The following is a 22380-nucleotide window of genomic DNA, read 5'->3' as shown; positions in this document are numbered from 1 at the left end:
ACTGCCACTGTACATAAGGATTATTTTTAATTAAATGTCACTTATGTACCCAGAGAAAAATCCTGTAAGTGCCTAATGTAAGGAGCCAAGGAAAGCTGAATGTACTGAGCCTCCCTCCACCTCTGATCTTCACTTTCTCCAACACATTTCCAACAACTTTTACACCACAGCTCAATGGGGCAGTGTTGTACAGAGATCCCTCCTGCTGCTGCCTGACAAGCCTCAATAAAACAGGCACAAACAGACTGAGGCTTTTCTAACTTCCCTGCTGAAGGACAAAGAGATGTAATCAAGTCTGGTACAAACCTGGGCAGCACCTCTCCAGAAGACAGAGGCTATGGATGACTTCTCATGGCAGGTCACATGAGCTCCCTGGCCCCGTCCTGCCCTGCAGCCCTTCTGCCCACCCCAGCCAGGGTTTCAGAGCAAGGCTTTGCCCACAGTGGTGGCACATCACAGCCTCCCTCCCTCCTGGATGACAAGGCCATAGCCTATGGATGGAGTCAATGCACGGATACATGGTGGGGAATGGTGTCATTCAGGTTCCTGGGAAGCCAAAGAGGGCAAGCAGTTGGAGCAAAGCCTGGCATGGGAGATGCACCATGGCAAGGCAGAGGAGTGCTCACCCTGACCCCAGGCACTGAGATCAGCTGCCAAGTGCTAAACCCAGACTCCCAGTCCAGCTACTGCAGAGGGACAAAGTGTTTCCCTGGGTCACTCAGCCCAGAAACAAGACCAGCTCTGACTCAGCCTCACTGAGGAACTTTGTCCCTCCTGGGACTGCAGAAGGAGCTCAGCTCTCGGTGCAGGCATGGAGCCAAAGAGATCACCAGCAACAGGATGTGATTACCAGGCACAAACCTATAAGTGTGACCAGGGAACCTACAGCACAGGGCACCCGAGCCCTCTGCCAGTAACCTGCCCTTGGGTGTGTGGGGTGGCAGCAGGATACCTGTCAGCACCATGCACAGAGCTCGGGGAGGCTTAGAGAAAAAAAAGCATCTCTCTGCCTGCCCCCAGAGCCCCTGCTCCAACTGTGAAGCAGCACTTTCTGCTCCTTGGTGCCCGTGGTTATTTACAGAGCCTGGTTCACCAGGTGACTCAGCACCGTGAGTCAACAGATTCCGGCCGAGAGCCTGCAGTGACACAGAGTGGGGCATCTCAGTGGGGACCATCCAGCAGCAGCACCTGGTGAGCACCACCAGACTCTGGCACAGCCCCCAGGGACTGGAGACAGTCAGGTCATGGCCTGTCCTGAAGCTCCTGAAATCTGTAAATGAATTGCTGCCTGTTGCCTAAATATGGGGACACTGTAATGTCACACTGCATGTCCCAGCTTCTTCTGTAATCCTTGGGGATTTAGGGTAAGTTCAACTGACTGCAACACTGTCCTCCATGCATCCCCATCACACTCCAGAAAAGAAAGTCTCTACACACACACGGAATCTTTCCAGACATGGCAAAATTAACTGGATGAATTAATGAAAAGTGTTCACAAACCTGCAGCGAGCACTTTCATCCCCGATTTTCCATTAACACCTCTGATATCCACAGAGCTGCCCTGGCTGCACGACTCAGAGCAAGACACAGCAGAGATGTGCACAGTCCTGACTGCAGTTCCCTCTCCTCCCAATTTTCTCATCTTTTCATCCACCCCCACCCTTGGGCATCTTCTATTTGAAGAAGTTCCTCGTAGCCCTTGATGGCAGCGCTTTAGTTACGTCAAAAAAAGCACACAGAAAACATAAATAAGGGTACAGCTGGTTTTCCCTGGGCATGTGCAGATGAAGCCACACAAAAGAGATACGAAGCTGGTGGGGAGAAATCAGTCCAAATCAGACTGGTACCTCCATTAATTTGAAGCTTGGAGCTGAAGAGCATCCATGCATCCTTCCTCCCTGCTCATGACTCCCCAAATCCTGCACTTACAAATGTTTGTGGGACACCAGCAGGGATGCTCAAGGATTTCAGCCAAGAACAGTTTCAGGCCAGTAACCTTAAAGGCTTCTCAGCTTTGCAGCTTGTGCAGTCCCTCAAAGAGGAAAACAAGTCTTGAACAGGGGCAGACCAAGGTCCCCTTCTCCCAGCATCAGTGTCTATCAGCACCCAAAACCTGGGCTGCTCATTAGTACCCTTTAGCAAACATCCCTCTCAGCTGCTGGTCCAGAGGTCCCTGCCTGCTCCCCTACCCACCAGGGGGCTTTGACAGGCAGATGAAGGACATGACCCAGCATTTTCTCCAACAGACCTGGGCTGCCGCCTTCGCACGAAACTCATTGCCAGTGGGTAGGCAGAGACACTGCCCTAAACTAGAAGTGATGGGTCTGACTTTCAGCCGTTCTCAGCACCCACATCTCCGGCTGAAGGCAGCAGCAAGGGCAGGGGCTTGGGCACCAGCAGGCTGCAGAGGAGGAGGAGACACTCTTATCCATTCTGTCAGCTACTTGACAGCCCGACTCGCTCCCCTCCCCAGTCTTCGCTGACATTTCAGAGCACCACAGCTCCAGTGGTGCCCAGAGGCACCCTCAAAAACAAGGAGACACACAAGGACAGCCCTTGCCATGAACAGCTGGGAGCCTACCGCTACCTTGCACGCCCCAATAATTAGGGCACAAAACAAGTCCTAATCACTGCTGGAGAATGAAAGCTGAGGACACCCCGTACCACCTTGCCTTACACACACCAACACACTGACTTTTGCAAGCAGAGAACCAGAAAGGCCACTGCTGATGTTACTTAACGAGTCTGCAGCAGGCCTGGACCAAAGTGAGTTCCACAGAGCTGGCCTAAGGTCTGTCCAGTCCTTGTGCTCAGTTTAGAGCCCTGCCTGCCCCAAGATTTTTTGCCTGCCAGCTGCAAGCATACTTGTGGAGAGCAGGGGATAGATGTTACAGCAAAATGTGGGCACACTTTGGAGCAGCATGTGGCTCCCTGGAAGGACCTGAGGGTTAAACTCAGCAGAACTGAGTCCAGCAGAGGTGCAGTTGTTATGCCAGATGCTCATCAAAACCTCTGTGAAAGGATGTGGGTTGAGCAGTGTAGCCAAAGAGTGGATTTCATTTTTTCTATGCAAAGCTAAAGAATGTGAATTTGAAAAGAGCCATCTGAATCTAGTCACCCTTCTGAGCTATGGTTTCAGTAGGGAATAAACTCCCAGCTCCTCAGTGAGTGGCTGCAGGGACTCAGACTCTGCAGCATCCCACTGGAGTGGCAGCAGGGTCAGTGTGGGACCCCTCACCCTTCCCTGCTCATACAGCATGGGGGAAAATACCCTGGCACAGCAGCCACACTGCCCAGTGCAAGCAGCTCTGCCCTGGCACATCCTTCCCAGCCCTGCTTGGAAAAGGGACGTGCCCATTATGCTAAATATTACATTTGAACTGCTCTAATTTAAGCAAGAACCAAAACAGCTCCAGGCAACAGCTGGAATCCAAAGGCTGACAGAGACGGTGCAGCACCGAATGCTGCTCCTGGTTCAGAGTCCATTTCATCCACCAGATGCTGAGCTCCACTCGTTAAAGAGACCAGTGTTCTCCCTCTCAGAGGCTGCGGACAGGGAAGAAGAGATGAAAGAACAAAGAACTTCAGATGGCAGATTACTCACCCTCCCCACTCGTCTGTTAGGTCATCTTAGAAACAATCAGACCAGGCGAAGTCATTACTGCACTATTTTTGTATTAGCATCTGCTGCATTTATCTTCTTATACCTCCATAAAACCAGATACGAAGGGCCCATCAGATTGTCAGCAATTGTATTTGTTTACAAGGCAGCAGGGGAAGTACTGGAGTTAGTACAGAATTTGATCTCGATATTGAGGTTGGCTCCAACCAGCAGCACCCTGAAGCTGCAGCAACACTGAGGCATCAAAGAGACCAGGATCAGTCCCGTGACAACAGGCAGGAGAGCTGGGAAGAGCCCGTTGGATTTGGGCCTGCTCCATGCATCACCAGTACAGTTAACAGCTACACTGCATTTCCAGATTCAGCACGGCCAGTTCTGAGGTAACCAGCAGGAACAACACAGGGCGAGCCAGTGACGGCAGGGTGAGAGTGGGGAAGGAGGACAGGGAGCAAGTGGGACTCAAAAAAGGAGCCAGTTCAGAAAAAATATTGCTGGCAAATAGCTGATGGGCCCCAAGAAGTCCTGTTTATAGTGCCAATCCTTGGGCTATAACTGTGTTTAATATAGTCCTTTTTCTTCACCTCTCACCTTGGGTAATCAAGCATCACATCCTCTGAGTCAGTGACAAATGACAGCCTCATCCTGCACCTCACCCCCAGTTTTGTTTGTTTTAAAGGAAACGGCCCCATTTCATGCTTAATAGCCACGGAAACATCAGACTGGTCGAGCTTCAGAAAATTTTTTAGTTCTTAAAACACAGCAACAGTCTGGGCCTGTTTTCAAAAGGTGACCTTCCTGAGCTCGCATGGCTTAGTGGCAGGGCAGGGAGCAGGACATGCATTCAAGGGCCAGAAAGGCAGGATCGGCACGGTGGAACTCAGCTTTTACACGGAAATGGCAAACGTGAGAGCTGGGTCAGCAGCTCTGTCAGCTGGGACACTTCCCGGCTCCGAGCAGAGACCTGTCAAATGGAGACGTGTTTAGAGAAACTCCTGAAGACATGAAACAGCTCCCTCAGAGCAATGAGAACTAACAAGGTTCTTTGGGACACCCAGACTCTAAAATCTTGCATACGCCAACCTCTTCTCTCCCTTTTTTGTGCCTATTTCTCTCACCCTCCCCTTGTCCAGGGTTTTGAGACAAGGTATTTCATGCACGGTGAGCCTGATCCCAGCCTACCGAGATGGCTGGAAGGAGTACATTGCTTTTGAAGTTACTCTCAAGGGTGAGAACAGCTAAACTGGATTAAAAGAATAAAGTCATTTTGATTTTGCACTTAAAAGACAGGTAAATCTGCTTGCTCACTAGAAAACGTGGAGCAAGGCTCATGGCCCCCACCAAGCTGAGAATATCCAGAGTATCTCCTGATCCCCCAGGGGCAGCACAATGGCATCAGGCCTGGAAGATGTCTGGGCAGGGGTGAGGACAGAGCATCACGCTCCCCCCTTGAACATAAGCACCCAGAGAGGGACACAGGAACAAGAGTTTACCATTTGCAATCATAAGCAGCCTGAACCAGGAAAAAAAATCTACCAAATAATGAGTGAAAATAAACAATATCCGGATCAAACCCTACCAGCTGACCCTAAAAGATCAGACAGGTTTTGTTTGTCAGGGGTATTTCTAACAGCCAGTAAAAATAAACACATTAATAAATAAGTATTTTCGTATATGCTGGAAACACTCCTGATCAATATGTGGCTTGCTACTGTAGGTTTTTTTTTTCCTTCCACCCAGCAGAAACTCATGACAAAGGAAAGCACATCTCATTTATGAACTTAGCTATAAATACTTTTGCTAACTGCCATTTAGGAATTTCATTTCCTGCTTGAGCAAGTCCTGTTGAAAGAGGCAATTACCAAATTTGTTTCTAGTTATAGAAATAGATGTTTGTCGCTGCCCACATCTGTTTCGACAGACAAATTGCCAGACGCGGACGCTGCAAGGAGAGCAAGTGTTCCATCCAGGGAGGGCTTTGCCACCTCTCCAGAAAGCTCACGGCAATTAGGGATGGGGTTTCCGATTCCAGCTTCCTTTCAGCCCTGTCTCCCACTGCAACGGAGTTGCCTTGCACTGACAGGGCACCTGCAGCCTCAGTCAGCCACAGCCACCTGCACCACGTCACACAGTGTTGGAGCCTGCACCCTCCTCCTGCTGCTGCTGCAGAGACACCAAGGAATATGGGATTCACTTGTCACCAGGCCCACCAAAACAAGGCAACTTTAATTCTGGAGGTCACGAGGACCCGGTGCACTGCACGGAAAGGCAGGGAGCAGCAAAGCATCCCCCTCGCCTGCCAAGCAGTGAGATGGCACAGGCTGTCCTGCTCCATGTGGGACACTCACAGTGCAACAGCCAGTGGAGATGGGGGTTTACAGCTGCCATCAGCAGGGACCACAGCCTCTCCCAGCTGAACAAATGCTGTATGTACTGGTTTTACCAGGTCTCCCTCCCCGATGTCCTCCCTTTCCACTTCCCTCCACTCTGGCTGTCCCCTAGAAAGTTTCCATTTCCACTTATTCTCGGGAAAACCATTTGTTGGTCAATTCCCAACATACTCAGCCACAGCCCTGTTGGAGCCCACTGTGTGTCAGGTGCCCCAGTGCCAGCACCCAACCCCCATCACGGTGCTCAGCAAGTCCTGTGGGACCAGCACTGGAGCAGGGGCACCCCAAGAGGGACGCAGGGACAGCAGCAGTGCCACAAACACAACACCCATCAACTCTCGCCAACACCCGGCTCAGGGACGTGGTGGAGGCACAGAGAAGTCACAAAGCACCACGAGCCGCAGCCAGGGAACCTCTGCTCCTACAGGATTTCTCCTGTGTAAATGGTTCCCCACCACCACCTCGCTTGGAGTGAGGAGCCCGTCAGCCTTTGGGAGCGGTGCCGGGGCCCCCGCCCCGAGGCTGTAGGTCCCTTGGGGGCTCCAGGACACGCACCCTCGGGCAGCAGTGCCACAGGGGCTGCCCCGGCTCGCAGACGGGTGTCGAAACCCAGATTGAGCAAGTTGGCCAAAGTCACACAGGTCATGACAGGGCTGGAACTGCGACCGGATTTCCTCAGCGCGGTCCAGGGCCGAGCAGCGGGAAACGCTCCCTCCTCTGCCGCTTCCTAAGCGCCGTTATCATCTGCATCACTCTGCAGCTTTTGCTTAGCAAAGGAGTGACCTTTGGCAAGGTAAGTTACTCCCATGGAACAAGGACAATCTTAAGTTACAGACATAATTATGCATCGCAGGAAAAAGAGAAAATATGCAAAATGCATGCAAATGCCCAGACACGCACACTGCATCTGGTCACCGCGGGATTCAAGTTCAGCTCTTGAACTGGTCTGAACTGGTCTCCACCACCAGATGGGAGCGAATGCATGTGCACACTCTCACAGAGATGTGAAAAAAAATTATATTTATATATATATACACACACACCAGAGTGAATGGGGGAGGTGAGTACAACCGCCCCAAATCTGACAAAATTAAAGGTAATAAATTTACTTCCACCTCAGCTGCAGCAACAGCCTGAGAAAGGTTTTAACTCCCACAGCAGATCTGCTGGGAAGTCTGTTTTGTTGGGGGGGTTGCATGCTCAGGTTTTAGGGCGCATACAAAGAGAAGCCCCATAACATGCAGGATGTGGGGCCAAGAACAAGGATGGGCTCCCCTGCCCTCCCCGAGCATCCCCATCCCGGGCTCCCCTGCCCTCCCCGAGCAACCCCATCTCCATTTCGGGCTCTCCTCCCCATCTCCGAGAATCCCCCATCTCCATCCCGGCCCATCTGTGTCCCTCCTGCCGCCCCATTGTCCCGCTCCCCCGTCCCGTCCCGGCGCAGCCCCAGACACACGGGGGGGCTGCGGGGAGCCGACCCCGGGTCAGCCCCCACAATGGGCTCGGGGGGAGGCGGCGGAGCCCCGGCTGGCCCATCCCGGCCGCTCCCGGCCCGGCGCTCCCCCGGCACCTGCCCGCGGGATGCAGGATTCAGGATATGGGATGCGGGCGGCAGCTGCCCCGCGCCGGGCGCGGGGCGCTCGGGAGGGCGGGATGGGGGCAGAGCACCGAGGGGAGGATTATCCATGGACACAGCCTGTCCCCTTTTCACTGAATTTAACAATAAAGCAGTAGCTATAGCAACGGGGTTAATTAATGCATCGATTTGCATAACTAAAACTCCCGCACCCATTCAAACCTCGCTGAAATGTTCATTCTTACACCGGCGGAGCGCCCGCGGCCGGGGACCCGCACCCACACCGAAATACGGGGGTGCGGGGACACCCCCAGCTGTGCCCGCTGCAGTGTGACCCGGGAGTAACCCCCTCCTCGCACCTTCATCCCCCCCTAAAGCACCAGCATCTGCAAACCAGCACGCCAGAAAGAGCAGGAAAACGGGGGCTGAAGTGTCCTTCAAAAAATAAAACAAGAGGGGAAAAAGTGATTTTCAGGGATGGAGAGAGTAAAGCGCATTCCGAGGCAGAGGGGGTAAGGAGATAGGGAATGTAAAGGTTTCAGACTATCGTATAACCAGAGGGGGAAATGTCTTCTCACCACAAACATGCATCTGCATGATGTCTAGACAGTCATAAAAAGGGCAATTAAAGTACTGCAGGCTGCAGTAAGCCAATGTCTCCTCTCCCAGTCTAAACAGTTGAAACATACTGTACTAACTTCGAAAAAAAAATATAGGATAGGGAGAAAAAAAAAGACAAGTTTGTAAGGAAAAATGTTTTGAAATTCGGTTTTAAATAAGCCGGTAAATTAATTCAACCTTGTCACATCTTTGCCTTATAACATATCAAATATTCCGCCTGCGTCCTGTCTAGACTGCGATAACAAAGGGCATTTAAAGCCCTGCAAGATGCGCTGACAGAGTAGCCATTTAAAGATGCAGTATTGCTTTCTCCATCTAAAACGATTTGTCAGATGGAGTTAAAATGAAAATGATAAGTAATCACTCTGGTTCACAACCATTTCAAAAGAAAAAAACCACAAAAACCCCACAGCTCATAGATATAAATCCCACTAAAATCATTCCAATGTATCATTCCAGTGGGATTTGTCTGGCTTCTTTTTTTATGGCATTTGCTTTTTTTATTTATTTATTTTATTAATCTGAGATGTCAGTAGCTTTCTGCAGCACATGCATTTCTAAATAAGCGTGTACTAAGTTTGAAAAAGCCAGCTCCAAGTTTTAACTGTTTTACTGGCATAAAATGATAACTCGTGGAGAGACACTATCATAATCCCAAGGGTTAAATACAAACAAAAAATTTCTCTTCAGTGTTATTTAAAAACAAAAGAACAATCTATATCACATGAGAAAAATTGGCCAGTCCCCATCACTGACACAGTTCAGCCTGGTTAGTCCCTGTCCTCAGCAAAGCAAGAGAAAAAGGAAGGTTAAAACAAACTATGTGGGTGTGCACAGCATTGTTTTTTTTACTGAGAAAGGACCATTTTCTGGAAAAGGTAAAACAAGATATAATCCTGTCTAACACAAAAAACATTCTTCTCCCTCTCTGAGCTTTATCAGCTGATGAAGAACCAAAAACCTCAAAATAAAATATATAGACAAAATAGGTGATCTGCTGAACAGGACAGTTAACGCTGCTCACAACAAAGCCAGTGCCCACAGGCCGACAGCACCCCCGGGGCAACGCTTTTACCCAAGTGCAAGACTGGCTTTAGACACTGTTTTGTTGTGCCATGGCATGACCACGTGCCCCTGGCAAGGGAAGGAGTCGGGCTGTGCCCAGCCCCAGGGTCCAACTGCACCATCCAGTCCCTTCTACTGGGGGGAGCCCATGGTGGGAGTCACCCCTGGAAGTTCAAAATGGGGATGAACTCAGTTCTTCTCTGCTCCTCACCCTATAGCATCCCACTACCACCTCGTCTGCACCTCCCTCTGTCTCCCAACTCTTGTTTCTTAATTATTATTTTAATAAGACTGTTTCCAACTTCATTGTTCATTCCGCAATAGCCCAAGGGCTACAACTGTTCATTAGACAGAATTTCTGCTTTAATTGCACTGACACAGATGTGTAGGTTATCTGGAAGAAATTACTAAAATGAGCAGTAAAGAATGGGGCTGGATGCTTTTCTTCCCTTATGGAGAGTTTAATTTAACATTATTTCCCCCCACGCCCCATACAAGCGGCATCATTTGGTGCATTGCGGGTTCACAGAGGAATTAACCCCAAATTGTTCCTGCTGCCGTGGTGCACGCAGGTGCACTGTGCTCCCAGTGCTGCATGAGGATTTCCACAGGAGAAGAGGGGCAGGTTTGGGTGCTGCAGGGTCTCCACCACTGTGAGCAGGATGGCCCATGTGCTCCAGGCAGCGCAAGCCAGTGACATTCACCCAAGAACGGGAGCACCTGGGATCACAGAAGAAGCTTTGGGGAAGAAGTTGGGCCACCACCACCCAAAGTGCCCATTCCTGCAGCAGCACTGCAAGTGCCAGGACTGGGGTGGGAAACAGGCTCCCTTGGTCCCCCCTCACCCTCTGCAAAGAGGTAAATCACCAGACACCAAAAAATGTCATCGCTGCTGCTCAACAGCGCCTGGGCTTCGCACCCGGCACGGCTGTGCAGCTGCCAAATCAGCCATGGAGTTCACATGAACTTCCTCTGCAATTCATGTTGGCCAGAGCCAGACACATAATAGCCTTGGATTCAGGGAGAAAGAGCTGCCAGCGTTATTTCTGTTTAAAACCCTCTATTTGAGCTTCACAGACTCATTCTTCACACATGATACACATGCACACACACACGAAATGCAGAAGTGAGCCAGATCCAGAAGTGTTTCACTTCACCAAGAGCAGTGCCTAATAGCGATTCCAGGTTTTGGCTCTCTGATATTATTTAACAGATTTTAATTCAATAATAAAAAGCGTGAAGCTGCCAATTTTTTTCTGTTATGTCTTCTTGCCAGGAAGAAGAAAAAAAGTTGCTCCCAACTTTTAACCAAACTGTTCTTTCCTCTTTGCCTCCCACCCCAAGCAAGGGGCTGCAGCACAGAGGCACCTCCTGGCCAGGGGAAGGCTGATGCTGCAGGAGAGCTCAGCCTGCCAGGGTGGGCTGGGGCAGGGGCAACAAGCAGATGCACATGAAGCGTTCAAGTCTCATGTCTAAAAGCAACTAAAAACTTCTCCTTCAGCCAAACCTATCCTTGATTTAAGGAGAGAGAAAAAAAATCCCAAATGCTACATGTTAAAAAAAGTCTGCATTAAGCAAAAAAACCTTCCCTTTGTTGCTAGGGGACTTACTTGCTTTGTATCTGCTGAAAACCTTTAAAATGCCACCATTGTATTTTAACAAAACCTCGAGACTGAAGCATCTCATGTGCTAAAAATCAAGAGACAGAGCACATCAGTTCCATCTTTCCTTTGCAAGTACTTTGCTCAGGCCTGACTTCGTTTTGTATCTTGGTCCTCGATGCTTTTTGGCAGTTTGCTCCAGACTTACTGGCAAGGGCTAAAAGGTTTCTATTTAGCTGGTGTCAGCTGAGCATCTGTGCCGGCAAGAACTGGAGTGGGGGTGATCCCGACTGCATTTCAAAAGCACATTTCTTTTTGGGAGCTGCCACAATAATTTTCAGTCTAAGTGCATTTGGGTAGTGGGGTGACTCCCTCCGGAGGGGTCCCCTCTGCAGGCCTTGAGCAGAGCACTCGGTTCTGGGAAGGATTCCTGGCCAGCGGAGGGAAAAGGAGCTGGGAACGCTCCCTAACCTGTGACCCTGATAACAAAAGGCAGGGAGACCGTCTAGACCTCCAGTCTGACGGGGAGTGAAGGCGAGCATTGTGCTGGGGCTGCCTCAGACAAGGCAGGCACACAGCGCTGCGGGGCAGGAGCACGAGGCGATCCCAGCTGCAGCCACCGACAGCATCGCCCCAAAAAACCCACCGCCTGCTCGGGGAGGGGAGGCACGCACAGCCCACCCCTCCTCCCCAGCGCAGGGCTGAGTTTCCAGGGCAGCTCCCAGTCCCCAGCGCAGCTGGAATCAGTGCAAATGAAGGAGCCCGTCCGATTTCCAGCCTGACCAGCCCCGGGTTTCCCTTTGCCTCCGTGTATTTCACACATAGAGTCCTCACGCTCCTGAACACACTGATCGTGCAATTCTAGCTCCATGCAGACTGCCAACAGGGGAGAGCAAAAAAAATATGCTTCCTTCCACAGAGCCTTTATTTTCTTCCCTCCCTGTCTGGCTCAGTTAAAACGGGACAAACCAAGGCATTCCCACTCTGCCAAGCCCAGAGAGCAGCTCAACATTCAGAAAAGCCAAAGCCGAGCCCCAGCTCTGCCACATATTTCTTGTGTGACCCTGGACAAACCCCCTGGCTTCTCAGTGTTGAGGTCCTCACATATAAAAATACAAATACCCTAAATAAATGCTGGAGCAAATGGCAGGTTACTGCCAGGGAACTGCACGGAGAGAAAACAAAAGACCTATTAAAAGCCCTCTGTTCATCTCTGCCAGAGAGAAAACACTACTACCCAGTACTTAAAAAGATGCATTAAAGGAGAGAGAGCATCGGGGGGGGTTAAGGACATCCCTGGCAGAGCAGTGAGGGGAAGCACTCTGGGCCAGCTGCCCCCCACGTGCCCTCAGGACAAGGACTCAGGTGCTCCCACGCCCTGGCCATGCCCTTGGCCATGCCCTGACCATGCCACTGCAGGGACCAGGAGCATCACCTTGCCCTGAGCACACCCAGCACACAGTGGGGCTGGACCTGCACCAAAACCTGCCAACCTGCAGGTCAGGACTCTGGGGAAAACAAAAACCATTAGTTTCACTCTTCCTGAAGGAAAGATAAGTACCTCTCAAAAACTGGGTTTTCTGCCAGAAGATGTGCTCCAACCTGGCTGTACAGACAGTGAAAGCACTGTGACCCACGGTGGCACTGGTGTGGCACCACCCTGGGCATCAGCAGTGCTCACTGGCCCAGGCTAGACCTTTGGAGTTACAGTGTGAAGCTGAGCAAAACCAGCCCCAGCCCCTGAGATAGTTTTAATAGCCATGAAAAACCCACCCCCTTCTGATGAGAGGTGAAATACTAACAGCTGATGGTGAATACAGTGAATTCAGAGCAAGAGAGGAGTTTTGTTATCCTGGCAGCCACCTGATGCCAATCCTCAACTGCATACCCTACCACGACCATACCTTTCTACCTGAAAAAAAGGTGAGGGTCAGGGAGTTTCTACTCCCCTTGCCTCCATTGCTTCCTACCCCATTTCCAAAACATCACCTCTCCTGCAGCAGCTCCTTCCTCAGGTGCTCCAGGTCCCTGGGACCACCAAGGCACCAATGCTGCCCACGAGGCTGGGAGCTGTGGCAGGACACTGCGTGGTGGCACCGGGATGGGATGTCACACACCTGCAGTCTCAGCAGGGTCCAGCCCCAACCTCCTCACAGCTTGGCACCTGCCATGGCAGCAGCTCTTCTTCTGACAACTGCTTGTGATTTATTTTGGTACACACGCACGGAGAGACTGAGAGATCCTACACTGGGATTTTATCAGCAGTATGCAGCTATGGAAACAAACCCATTTAAGACTAATATAACAAAATGCCCAAACCCACAACAATAAAACAAAGAACGGTGTGTATTGGCATTTTCACAGGGGAGCACTGCAGTGAATGCAGAGCATGACCCAGCTTCTCTCAGACAGAATTCACCCAAACCTCTAAGAAATCACATACTTTCATGTAGTTACATGTTTAGCTATGTGAATTTTGTTTTGTGCAAACCCTCCACCCTGCCCTTTGATTTTACAGAGTTCAAGGATGGCATCTCCTCCTAAATCAGATGAATAGCCATTTCAGCCCTTGCTGAGAGTATTCCTTCTTCCCTCTCCACATCCATTCCCAGCCACTCTTTGTGAGAAGCAGGACAGCCGACACAAAACCCAGCAGAAACTGCAGCACCCCTTTTTGCTCCGTGTACAGGGGGAGAATGGCAGTGCCTCACCATGCTCAGCCACACTGATCCCTCTCAGCAGGAAAGAGAAGGATCCACAAGTCATTTACAGAAATCCAAGAGTCTGACATCCACACCAGAGACACCCCGGAGTTACCAGGGAGATGGTGGAATACTTAAAACACCCAAGAAAAAAGCCCAAAGAAAGCTAAACCTCCCTTTTGAGTCGGTCTGGGGTGGTGCTCCCTGCCCAGGGTTGGTGTTTTGCCCCACCACGTGCAGAGCTTTATCCCAGGGATGGGCACGGGCATCTCTGCCCGGGGGTCCCGGCTCCGCAGGCAGCACCAGGGCGCTCCGGGAGGAAGCGGATGGTGGAGGTGGCGATGTCTGGGAACGCTGGCCCAGGCTGGAGCTGCAGACAAGGACCCAGACAACAAAGGCGAGGCAAAAAGCCGTCTGATAGAGGCAGCCCCGTCTGGCAGCCGGGGCTTTCAGAAGCCCGGGCATGCACTGATGTCTGCAAGCACAGCTCTTCGCTGGGCGCACAATTAACCCCGCAGCAAGATCCCTAAAGTGTCCTACAGCACACTCCAAATAGCATCCATCTGGTAAGATGAAAAAACCCAAAGAGTACAAGAGCGCGGCAAAGGAGCAAACAACTGGAGACTGCAGGGAACGACTCTACAACAAACAGAAATTATGCTTAATTTTCTGTTATTTATATTCTAAGAAAACCGCATGTTTTCACTTGCATCTCTGCCTCCCTCCCCGAGGCACAAACACACACACACAAAATGGGACAGGGAAGACCAGGGAAAGCAGGAAGAGCAGCACAGCCAGAACACAACCCCGCTCACATGCCTTCCCAAATCACAGGACAAGAGAACGGGTGCGAGTTTTACAACAGTCGAGTGACAGCAAACACCTTTTGCTGGAGCGAAAAACGCCCCGAGCAGCTGCTCAGAGCACCATGAGCGACACCGGGGCTCCCTCTGCCCGGCTTACCTGCTGAAATCTTAAGGCATTAATATAAAATAAATACAAATAAACCATTGCCTGCTGCAGGACAGTTTCCCTATGGACTGGTGTGAGTGTCCCAGCACTGGGGCTCATCCCACCCTCTGGCTCCTGCAGTTCTCCTGCCTGATGTCTGCACCAAGATAAGGCTGCTGGGGGACCGGTGGTGTCTCACAGCTTTTTTGCACAAATAAGGACTATTCTGCTGTGGAACCAAATTCTGCCATCAGGCTCGAAATAATGCAACTGAAATAATTCTTTTTTTGTCTTATTTTAGATTATGACTTTTACTAATTGATGCTTGATAAAAGCCTAATGAATGATCTGTAGGCATTATAAGCCAGTTAAAGATCTGAGTGTGGTTATAAGCCAAGGTCATAAGCTCTATTGACTTCCCAGGCTCTATAGCAATTGATTAGCCATTTATTAAAATCATTTATTCACCACTTGTTAACACTTTATTTTGCTGGTCCTTTCCCAGCAGGCTTGGGACTCCACATTTGAGCAAAGACACTTTACTTTTGGGGCACTGTCATAAACTCGATTCTAAACTGAGAGACAGACACATAGATGCTATAACAATGTCTTTTTAAAACAGCAAAAGCTATTTTTCAAACAGGTTCAGCTCAAATCCAGCAGCCTGGTTCAACAGGGCTCCCAACACCTCATTTTGTCTGTGCTGAACACAGGCAGCTCCAGCCACACTCGAGGGAAGTCTCACATCCCATGATGTTAAAGGGTTCAGACTGTCAAACTACTTTCACAAAATACAATGAAAGTTTCTGTCCTCGATGTAGTGCTGCTCATTAGTTTGCCAGAGTATCAGCAAATGGAAGAGTACTGGTGCTTAAAAAGACATTCAGCTTTTGAAGATGGTTCTACATTGAACAGCAAAAGAAAAAAATCCCATCCAGGATTACCAAAGTGCAGCCAGGTATGGATAGTCAAAAAACAGCAGGTTTGCACAGTCAGCCACTGAAGACAACACTGCATCCCCCTCTGCACCCAAACAGCAGGTACCTGCTGCTCTTGGGGCCAGGCAACGTCCCACCCGTTCCGTGGAGTGAGTAACCGGGGTGTTTACGGTACAGCAGCTGCAATCATGCAATCAGCCTTCGTAATTAGATCTTGGCAACTCTTGAAATACTTCACTTACCCAGTTTACCTGGAAAGGTGCGACCTAAACATTCAGTGCCTGGAGACATTTGAGAGAAAAACAGAAAGCATCCGTCAGTGATGGGAGCCACCTCCGACCGGCTGCAACACACCCCAGCTCCCTCCTGGGGACTCGTCCTGGCAGAGCTCCCCCGTACCAGCCATGGCTGACACCTGCACCCAAACCTACCACCTCCAGGAGGAACAAAGCCACCCCGAGCCAGGTGCCACCACTCCTGGTTAGACCCCACATGCTTTTCCCACACCAGACATTGCTGCACAAGGTCCTGTTTCTCTCTCCCCCACATGGACCTCCCCAGGACCGCTCTCCTCCACCCGCGGCCATCTCACCTGGTGGCATGCTGAATTCAGCCTTACAGAGGTTTGTGAAGTTTCTGTGATCACTCAGCCCACCCCAGAGACCTCTCTGCCACATTCAAGAGTGCCAGACTGCCTGTCCATGGCCCCGGGGCAGCACTCTGCACTTCAAAGCACTGGTGGGCTATCTGTCATGTTCTGTCTCCTCTGCAAACACTGGTAGCTGAGCCCCATGTACTGCTGAGCCTGGGTGAAAGCTCAGGGTCTCCTGACACCCCACCCCCCAGTGGGGGCTGTGGGGTGCTGAAGAGGAAGACCCACAGCAAAATCTTGCACAACACCCCAGACGCAGTGCCCAGCAGATGTATTTTCAAGTGAGGAGAACAAAGCAGCCAAAAGTTTGCGATAAAAGACAGCTCATGACTTCTCTCTCGCCCATCAGTGAGCAGTGTGTGACTACCTGCAAAACTGAGGGGGTCATGGGATATGGACCCTCCCGACCCCCCCAGCACAACCCCAGTGCCTGACAAGCTGTGACACTGTGGGCCGGGTGAGTGCTCTGCATCCCCCAGGGGCTTCACCGAAGAAACACGTGTGCAGGACTTTTTTATGAAGCCCATAAGAACTGTCTGTCACTGATAATGGTTAATTGGTACTAATTAGTACAGTCTGATCTGAAGGAGTCCTACTGGCCTATAAAAGTGGCCTTTAACCCAACAGACAGCAAGTGTGTCCCTGCCAGACACACCACACCAGGGCTGCAGACACACCGCACGCTCCCACAGTGGCAGCAGAGCAGGCTGGGAGGTCCAAGGGGTTATATCAACACATGGTTGCTCCCAAATAAAGCTTTAAAAAGCTACCTTCCATGCACCTGAGAGGACAGAGATAAGCAACTTTCGCACCCCAGGAAAAGATTAAGGGTCAGAGAGTTGCTGCAAATTACCGCTAAATAACAAGGGATCGGAGTCGGCTCACTGAGGTGAAGTCAGCCTGATTCAAAGGGATGAGCTCAGACATTGCAAATCAATGCTTCACATGCAGGTGTTCAAAAGTGATCGTGCAAGAGTGTGGTGTCACCTGAATGCACATGGGCTCTGAGAGCCTCCAGGCCCTTGTGCACCACCACCCCCCTGCTGGAACGGGCACTGACACCGACCGTGACGGGAAAGGGAAGAAAGGAATTCTGCCGAGCCAAACACCGACGTGTGGCAACAAGCTCGGACCTCCTCCTCCTCCTCCTCAGCCAGCTCGCTGCACAGAGCCCGAAAAGGGGTGGGAGGCTGGAAAGGAGTGAAAGGCCATAAGAAGACTGGAGGCCAAAAAGGGGTGGGAGTCCCAAAAGGAAAAAGTAAAGGCTGAGAACAAGTGGATGCCAAAAAAGGCTTGGGAGGCCCAAAAGGGTGGGAGTCAAATTTAGACATTGAAAAAAAGAGCCCCCATGTCTGCAGCTGGTTGGATCAGGATCAGCTTTTCTCTGGTTAAATTTCCAAAAGGGTAGAAAGCAACATCTCTCCCCACTCCACAGCCCAGGCAATGCCCCCACTGGTGCTCAGCATGCAGTGCTGTGCACACCCCAGGTGTGACACCCTGTGCACACAAAGGCACATCACCCTGCCTCATCCAAAATGTTTGGTGATGGTCTGGGATGTGTGGGAGAAACAAGCTGAACCCTCTGAAGCCAGACAGGATTTTAGGATGCTGCTTCTCCCTTCTCCCTGAGCACTCCTGCCTCTCCCATCCTCACATCTGCCCTTTAGGTTCAGCCACGCATTTGCCAACTTTTTAAATGCAAATGAGAATTGGCACATAAAGTCGGTGCTTTAAACCTGACCAGAGCCACCCTCAGCTCTCCTCCCTCCCTCCATATATGCATAACTTTTTTTATGCAATCGGCAGCAGGGAAGAGATACAGGGAGTGGCTGAGCCGTCGGCGCATATTCCCGGTGGATCGGTGCCCGGAGCCCTTCTGCAGCCGCAGTCCTGCCAGACGGCTCCATGTGAAGGGTGGCTCACACTGTCTGCCTACCAGCAGCAGCAGCAAGGAACCAGTAATTACACTGGCTGGACCAACACCTGCTCGTGGTTTTGTCTTACACTGTTTGTGCAACCCAACAGGCTGCCAACAAAACAGAGATGTGCTTCGCCTAAACAGGTGAAAACATGAAACAGGGAACGGAGCTGCCGTGTTGGTCCCACAACGCCTCTGTGCAACACATGCTGGAAAATCATTGCTGGTTTAGCCTGCAAGAAGGCTGCAAAGCATGGCATGCACTGAAAAGACAGGTCTTAGCTGTGGGAGGAGGGAAAAGGGCTGCCTGTCCGCAGAGCCCAGCTCCTGGATCCAGCCCCATGCTGGTGCAGAGCACATGGATGCTCTTTGCTGGGCACCAAAACAGCCTGGCTGGCCAGGAGAGTCCCGCTAAACTGAGCATCCCATGTGGGATGATGGCATGCAGGACGTGGCAGCCCTCTCCACCCTTCAGAGCAGAGCTGCTCTCCAAAAATCCCGGTGCCAGTTGAAAGCAGAAGTGCCTGTTCCCACACCAGGGCATGGGCAGGGGATCCAACCCCGCACAGTGTCTCTCACTCATGGAGCTGGAGCTTGGCACTGAGGTGGGAAGGGGAGGGTGAATACCCTGAAAGACAAGGAGCAAAGACCCCAAAGGACCACTTGGACCAGCCTCAGCCTTCCTTGCCTTTCTGCACGGCAGGAAAGCCAGGATCATCTCCAACCCCACCAGGTCACACCCAAGATACGCTCCCCCCTATCCCATCAGCAGATGGGATTTGTTGTAGATGATTTGTCCTGGAATAAAAACATCAGCCCCACCTCTTGCAGCCTGTTTACTGAAAGCCACTAAACATTAAACAGAGGCAAAAAGTGTATCCCAGCAACATCTGGAATTTATCCCTTCTTCCTTCTGCAAGAAAAAATAAATCACGCTCTATTCTTTTAGAGAAAGAAAAGTGATTATATAGAATTATAATGCTGGAAGAAGATAGAGAAGAGCAGAGATTTTCTTTGAAACGCTGTTTGGACAATTAAAAAGGGACAGTTTCAAAGAAGCAGCAAATCCTATCTCAGCTTCTTCCGCCCTGTCTCACAGTGCCAGGCTTTCCTCCCATGCGTTGGCTAAGACACTTAGGAAAGCAACAGATTTTTTTCATCCTTGCAAGACCCTAAGTAAGCTAGAAAGGAAACCAGCTCTAAGGCCTAAGTGGTTAAAGATATACCAAATAAAAAAATTATTCTTCCAATTCCTGCCAACGGGATTCTCAGGTGCCTTGATTTCTTTGGGACCAGCTTTCCTAAAGAGGATGGGTCAATCTCTTCCCAAGAGAGCCAACGTGCCATCTCTCCAGACAGAAGAATGGAAAGGCTTTAACTATTAAAACAGGAAAGACTATCGGGATTAATATGAGGATGCAAGGTCAAAATGAGATTTCCTCCATTTCCTCAGGCTCCTGATCCCAGAATGGCTGGGTGACAGCCCCACAGCATCACCTGGCCCCAGCCACAGCCAGGGAAGCCTGGGTTCAGAGGGAAACCCTTCCCAGCCTTCCTGAGGGGGGAAGTGAGGCAGCCACTCTCACGCCAAGCCCACAGAAGTGCCTCCAGCTACTAAATTACCCAACAACTTAAATGAACTCCATTGATCAGCCTGGAAAACAAAGCTGCAGCTCTTGGCATGTGCCCAGTTAGGAGGGTACAGCTGCATTTTTCACCTGCAAGTAGTTACAACCATAGTAAGAGACATCCCTTTCCCAGCCCTGACACCCCTCCCTGAGGGGAAAGACCAAAGGGCAAACACAGGCAAGAGGGAACCACTGCTCCAGACACCTTTCAGACAGAGCAGAGCCTCAGCAAATGACAGGTGTGTCCAGTTTTGCAATCGAGGGCAAGGCTGTTCCTAGAACAAGTCCCATTACTTGGGCTCCTCAACCCCCATCTCCTTGGCTGCACTGCTCCTGGACTGGATGCAGGATTTCATCAGGACATTAAACTCAGAAGCTGTAAAATCACTGTGCAAAAACCCAATTATACCTATTTTCGTAACTGCCAATTTAAGCTTGTATTTAGGTCCCCTCACATACCCCTATGTTACATAAAGCATTTCTTCCACTTGAAATGTAGCTTTCTAAAGGCCATTTTGCTTAATTTAATAGACGCTTAATGTGGGTCTGCAAATCTCGAGAAACGCAACCAAGGAAGACACACGGCTGCGAGATCCCCTCCCGAGCACCCTGCAAGAACAGGAGGAGGGGATGAAAGGCATCTCCAAACCCATGAACCTGCTGTGACTGGAGTGCACTTGTGGTCTGAAGAGCAGCAAAACCCCACGGTCAAGTCAAAAGAGAAATTCCTGAGCATCCGCACGCACCGTTAAACCCCCTCGAGACCACCCAGCGCTCCACGGGCTGCACAGCAGGATGGATCCTTCCCTCGCTGCACAACCAGGAGCTGAGCTGAGCCCACTGAGGCATGCTTCCCTCAGTTTGGAGAGAGCTGCTTTCTGCACTTCCACTAAATAAATGCAGTCATCTTTTTTTCCTTTCTTTTTGTGAAAAGCTGCACTAATAAAAAGCTCATAGTGCATCTATTAAATCGAGTCTGTCCATTACGTTTATTGTTCCTTACGATTCAGGCCTGGATGGCAAGTCAGTGGAGGTCGAGAAGTATTTATCAAGAAAACCCTTGAGAACGATGAGGATTAAAAGCTATCAGCAGGACAGGACATGTTTGTAACCCTGTACTTGTTCTGCACCTCGCTCAGAGCACACGGGACCCCCATCAGAGGCCTCTGCCCCCTCTCCTTGTGTCTGAGCCCATCTCTGGCACATCAGGCACCACCTGCATTCCCAGCAAAAGCTGAGAAAGGTGCAGTGTGTATATACCGCTACCAATAAGTCACACCAGAGAAATATAAACCACTGATTGCATTACACACCAGTGATCAGTATCATTAAGTGTTACACACCTCGTGTGTGTGTTTGAACATGCTGGAGAGGGAGACACTGAACTAGAAAACACATCTTCCCGTTAAAGCAAAGTCCCAGTACAGTAATAGAAGTGAAACAATAAAAATGAAATTTCTGCTTATTACATGGGAAATAATTGCAATTTAAGATCATTTTCCTCTGAATTGTATGAAGCAGGTGTCCATCGATCACGTTGTTTCTTAAGTGTCCTAAAGACATCACTGAGCAGGCCAAGGTACTTTCACAGCTCAGTGCTAAAGAGCCTCGTCTGTATATGCTATTCTAAGTTATTGAAGCCAAGAGAACACCCTTGGTAAGGTGGGATAATGGGGGGAATAATGAAGATAACACAAAGAGCAGGACTTGCTCCTCCAGAAAAGCAGCTGAGATATCTGCCCTTGCAGCCTCTGACTGACTCTGGAGGAACCAAGTCTCACTACACAAATACTTGGGAAGAGCACAAGGAAATCCAGCCCAGTTTCAGGCCTGGAGCAGGCACTAAGGACAAGCCCAACCCTGGGCCATCTCAGCTGCTCAGCTGTGTGTTTCACCCTGTGGCCCCAACAGTCAGCTGGGACCCTCAGGACCGTGGGAAACGGCACAGGAGGGTGTGGGAGGCGCAGGGCACAGCTCTGCTTTGGGGGGGATCTTCTGTTTTTGTAAGAAATAACGACATTAATCATAACATTAAACAGAAACCACTGAGGGGGAGAATTTCCAAGCTTGCTGAGCACAGAGCCCAACCCACAGGGGGACAGCCAGCAAGCAGCCACAGCAGGGCAGCTTCCCTGAGACTCGTCCTTGGCAGCCAAAGCCACGGATGGAAGTGGCGACAAGCAGAGTCAGGACTGTTGTAGGACTCGGGCTTGGAAATGTTAGTCTTAACGCTCAGCGGTTAGATGTCTTTTGGGAATTCATCCAAATGGCACTGCTTCCTTCCCACTTGCCCTGCAGGTAAATCTAGCATGTGGCTTACACAATCTGTTGACTTAAATAAAGCAAGGGCAGAAGAAGAAAGCTGTTCAGACATCAGGAGAGACTCATCAGTCCTTTGGGCAAAAGTCTGGGTCACTTCCCCCTCCTCAGCGTGCTCGGGGTGTCAGCCAGGGCCCCGTCCCCCTCCCAGGGAGCAGGGGCAGTGAGGGTGCAGCAGAACCGGTCACAGCGCTCAAAACATCAGTAAAAAGGACAACAACGACACGTTGCCAAATTCTTCCATATTTTTGGCCAGCGACGATGCTTCAATTCAATTTACAGAAATTGGAGTCCACGAGCTCTGTGTTCCAGTCAAGTCCTATGAAATCAAACACAACTGAGCAGTGACTGCACAGGTCTCCCAGGGCTCGGGGAGATGGGGCCACAGCCACTTCCAAAC

The 22380-nt window shown here is 50.6% G+C and overlaps 1 protein-coding gene across 3 annotated transcripts in view; it reads right to left on the bottom strand.

Moving 5' to 3' along the window:
- The window catches only part of PMEPA1 (prostate transmembrane protein, androgen induced 1), a 48653-nt gene that overhangs the window by 17300 nt on the left and 8973 nt on the right, over positions 1–22380 (bottom strand). For 2 of the 3 annotated variants that reach the window (XM_027697290.1, XM_027697289.1), the window contains exon 2: positions 15706–15744. The exons of the other annotated variant lie outside the window; for it this stretch is intronic. In XM_027697290.1, the coding sequence (XP_027553091.1) occupies positions 15706–15744 (39 nt within the window). The remainder of the gene's footprint in view (positions 1–15705; positions 15745–22380) is intronic. 3 annotated transcript variants of the gene reach the window in all.

This window comes from Neopelma chrysocephalum, unplaced genomic scaffold, assembly GCF_003984885.1.
Source record: "Neopelma chrysocephalum unplaced genomic scaffold, ASM398488v2 Primary Assembly neopelma1_119, whole genome shotgun sequence".
NCBI lineage: Eukaryota > Metazoa > Chordata > Aves > Passeriformes > Pipridae > Neopelma > Neopelma chrysocephalum.
This window is presented reverse-complemented; position numbering and strand designations above follow the sequence as displayed.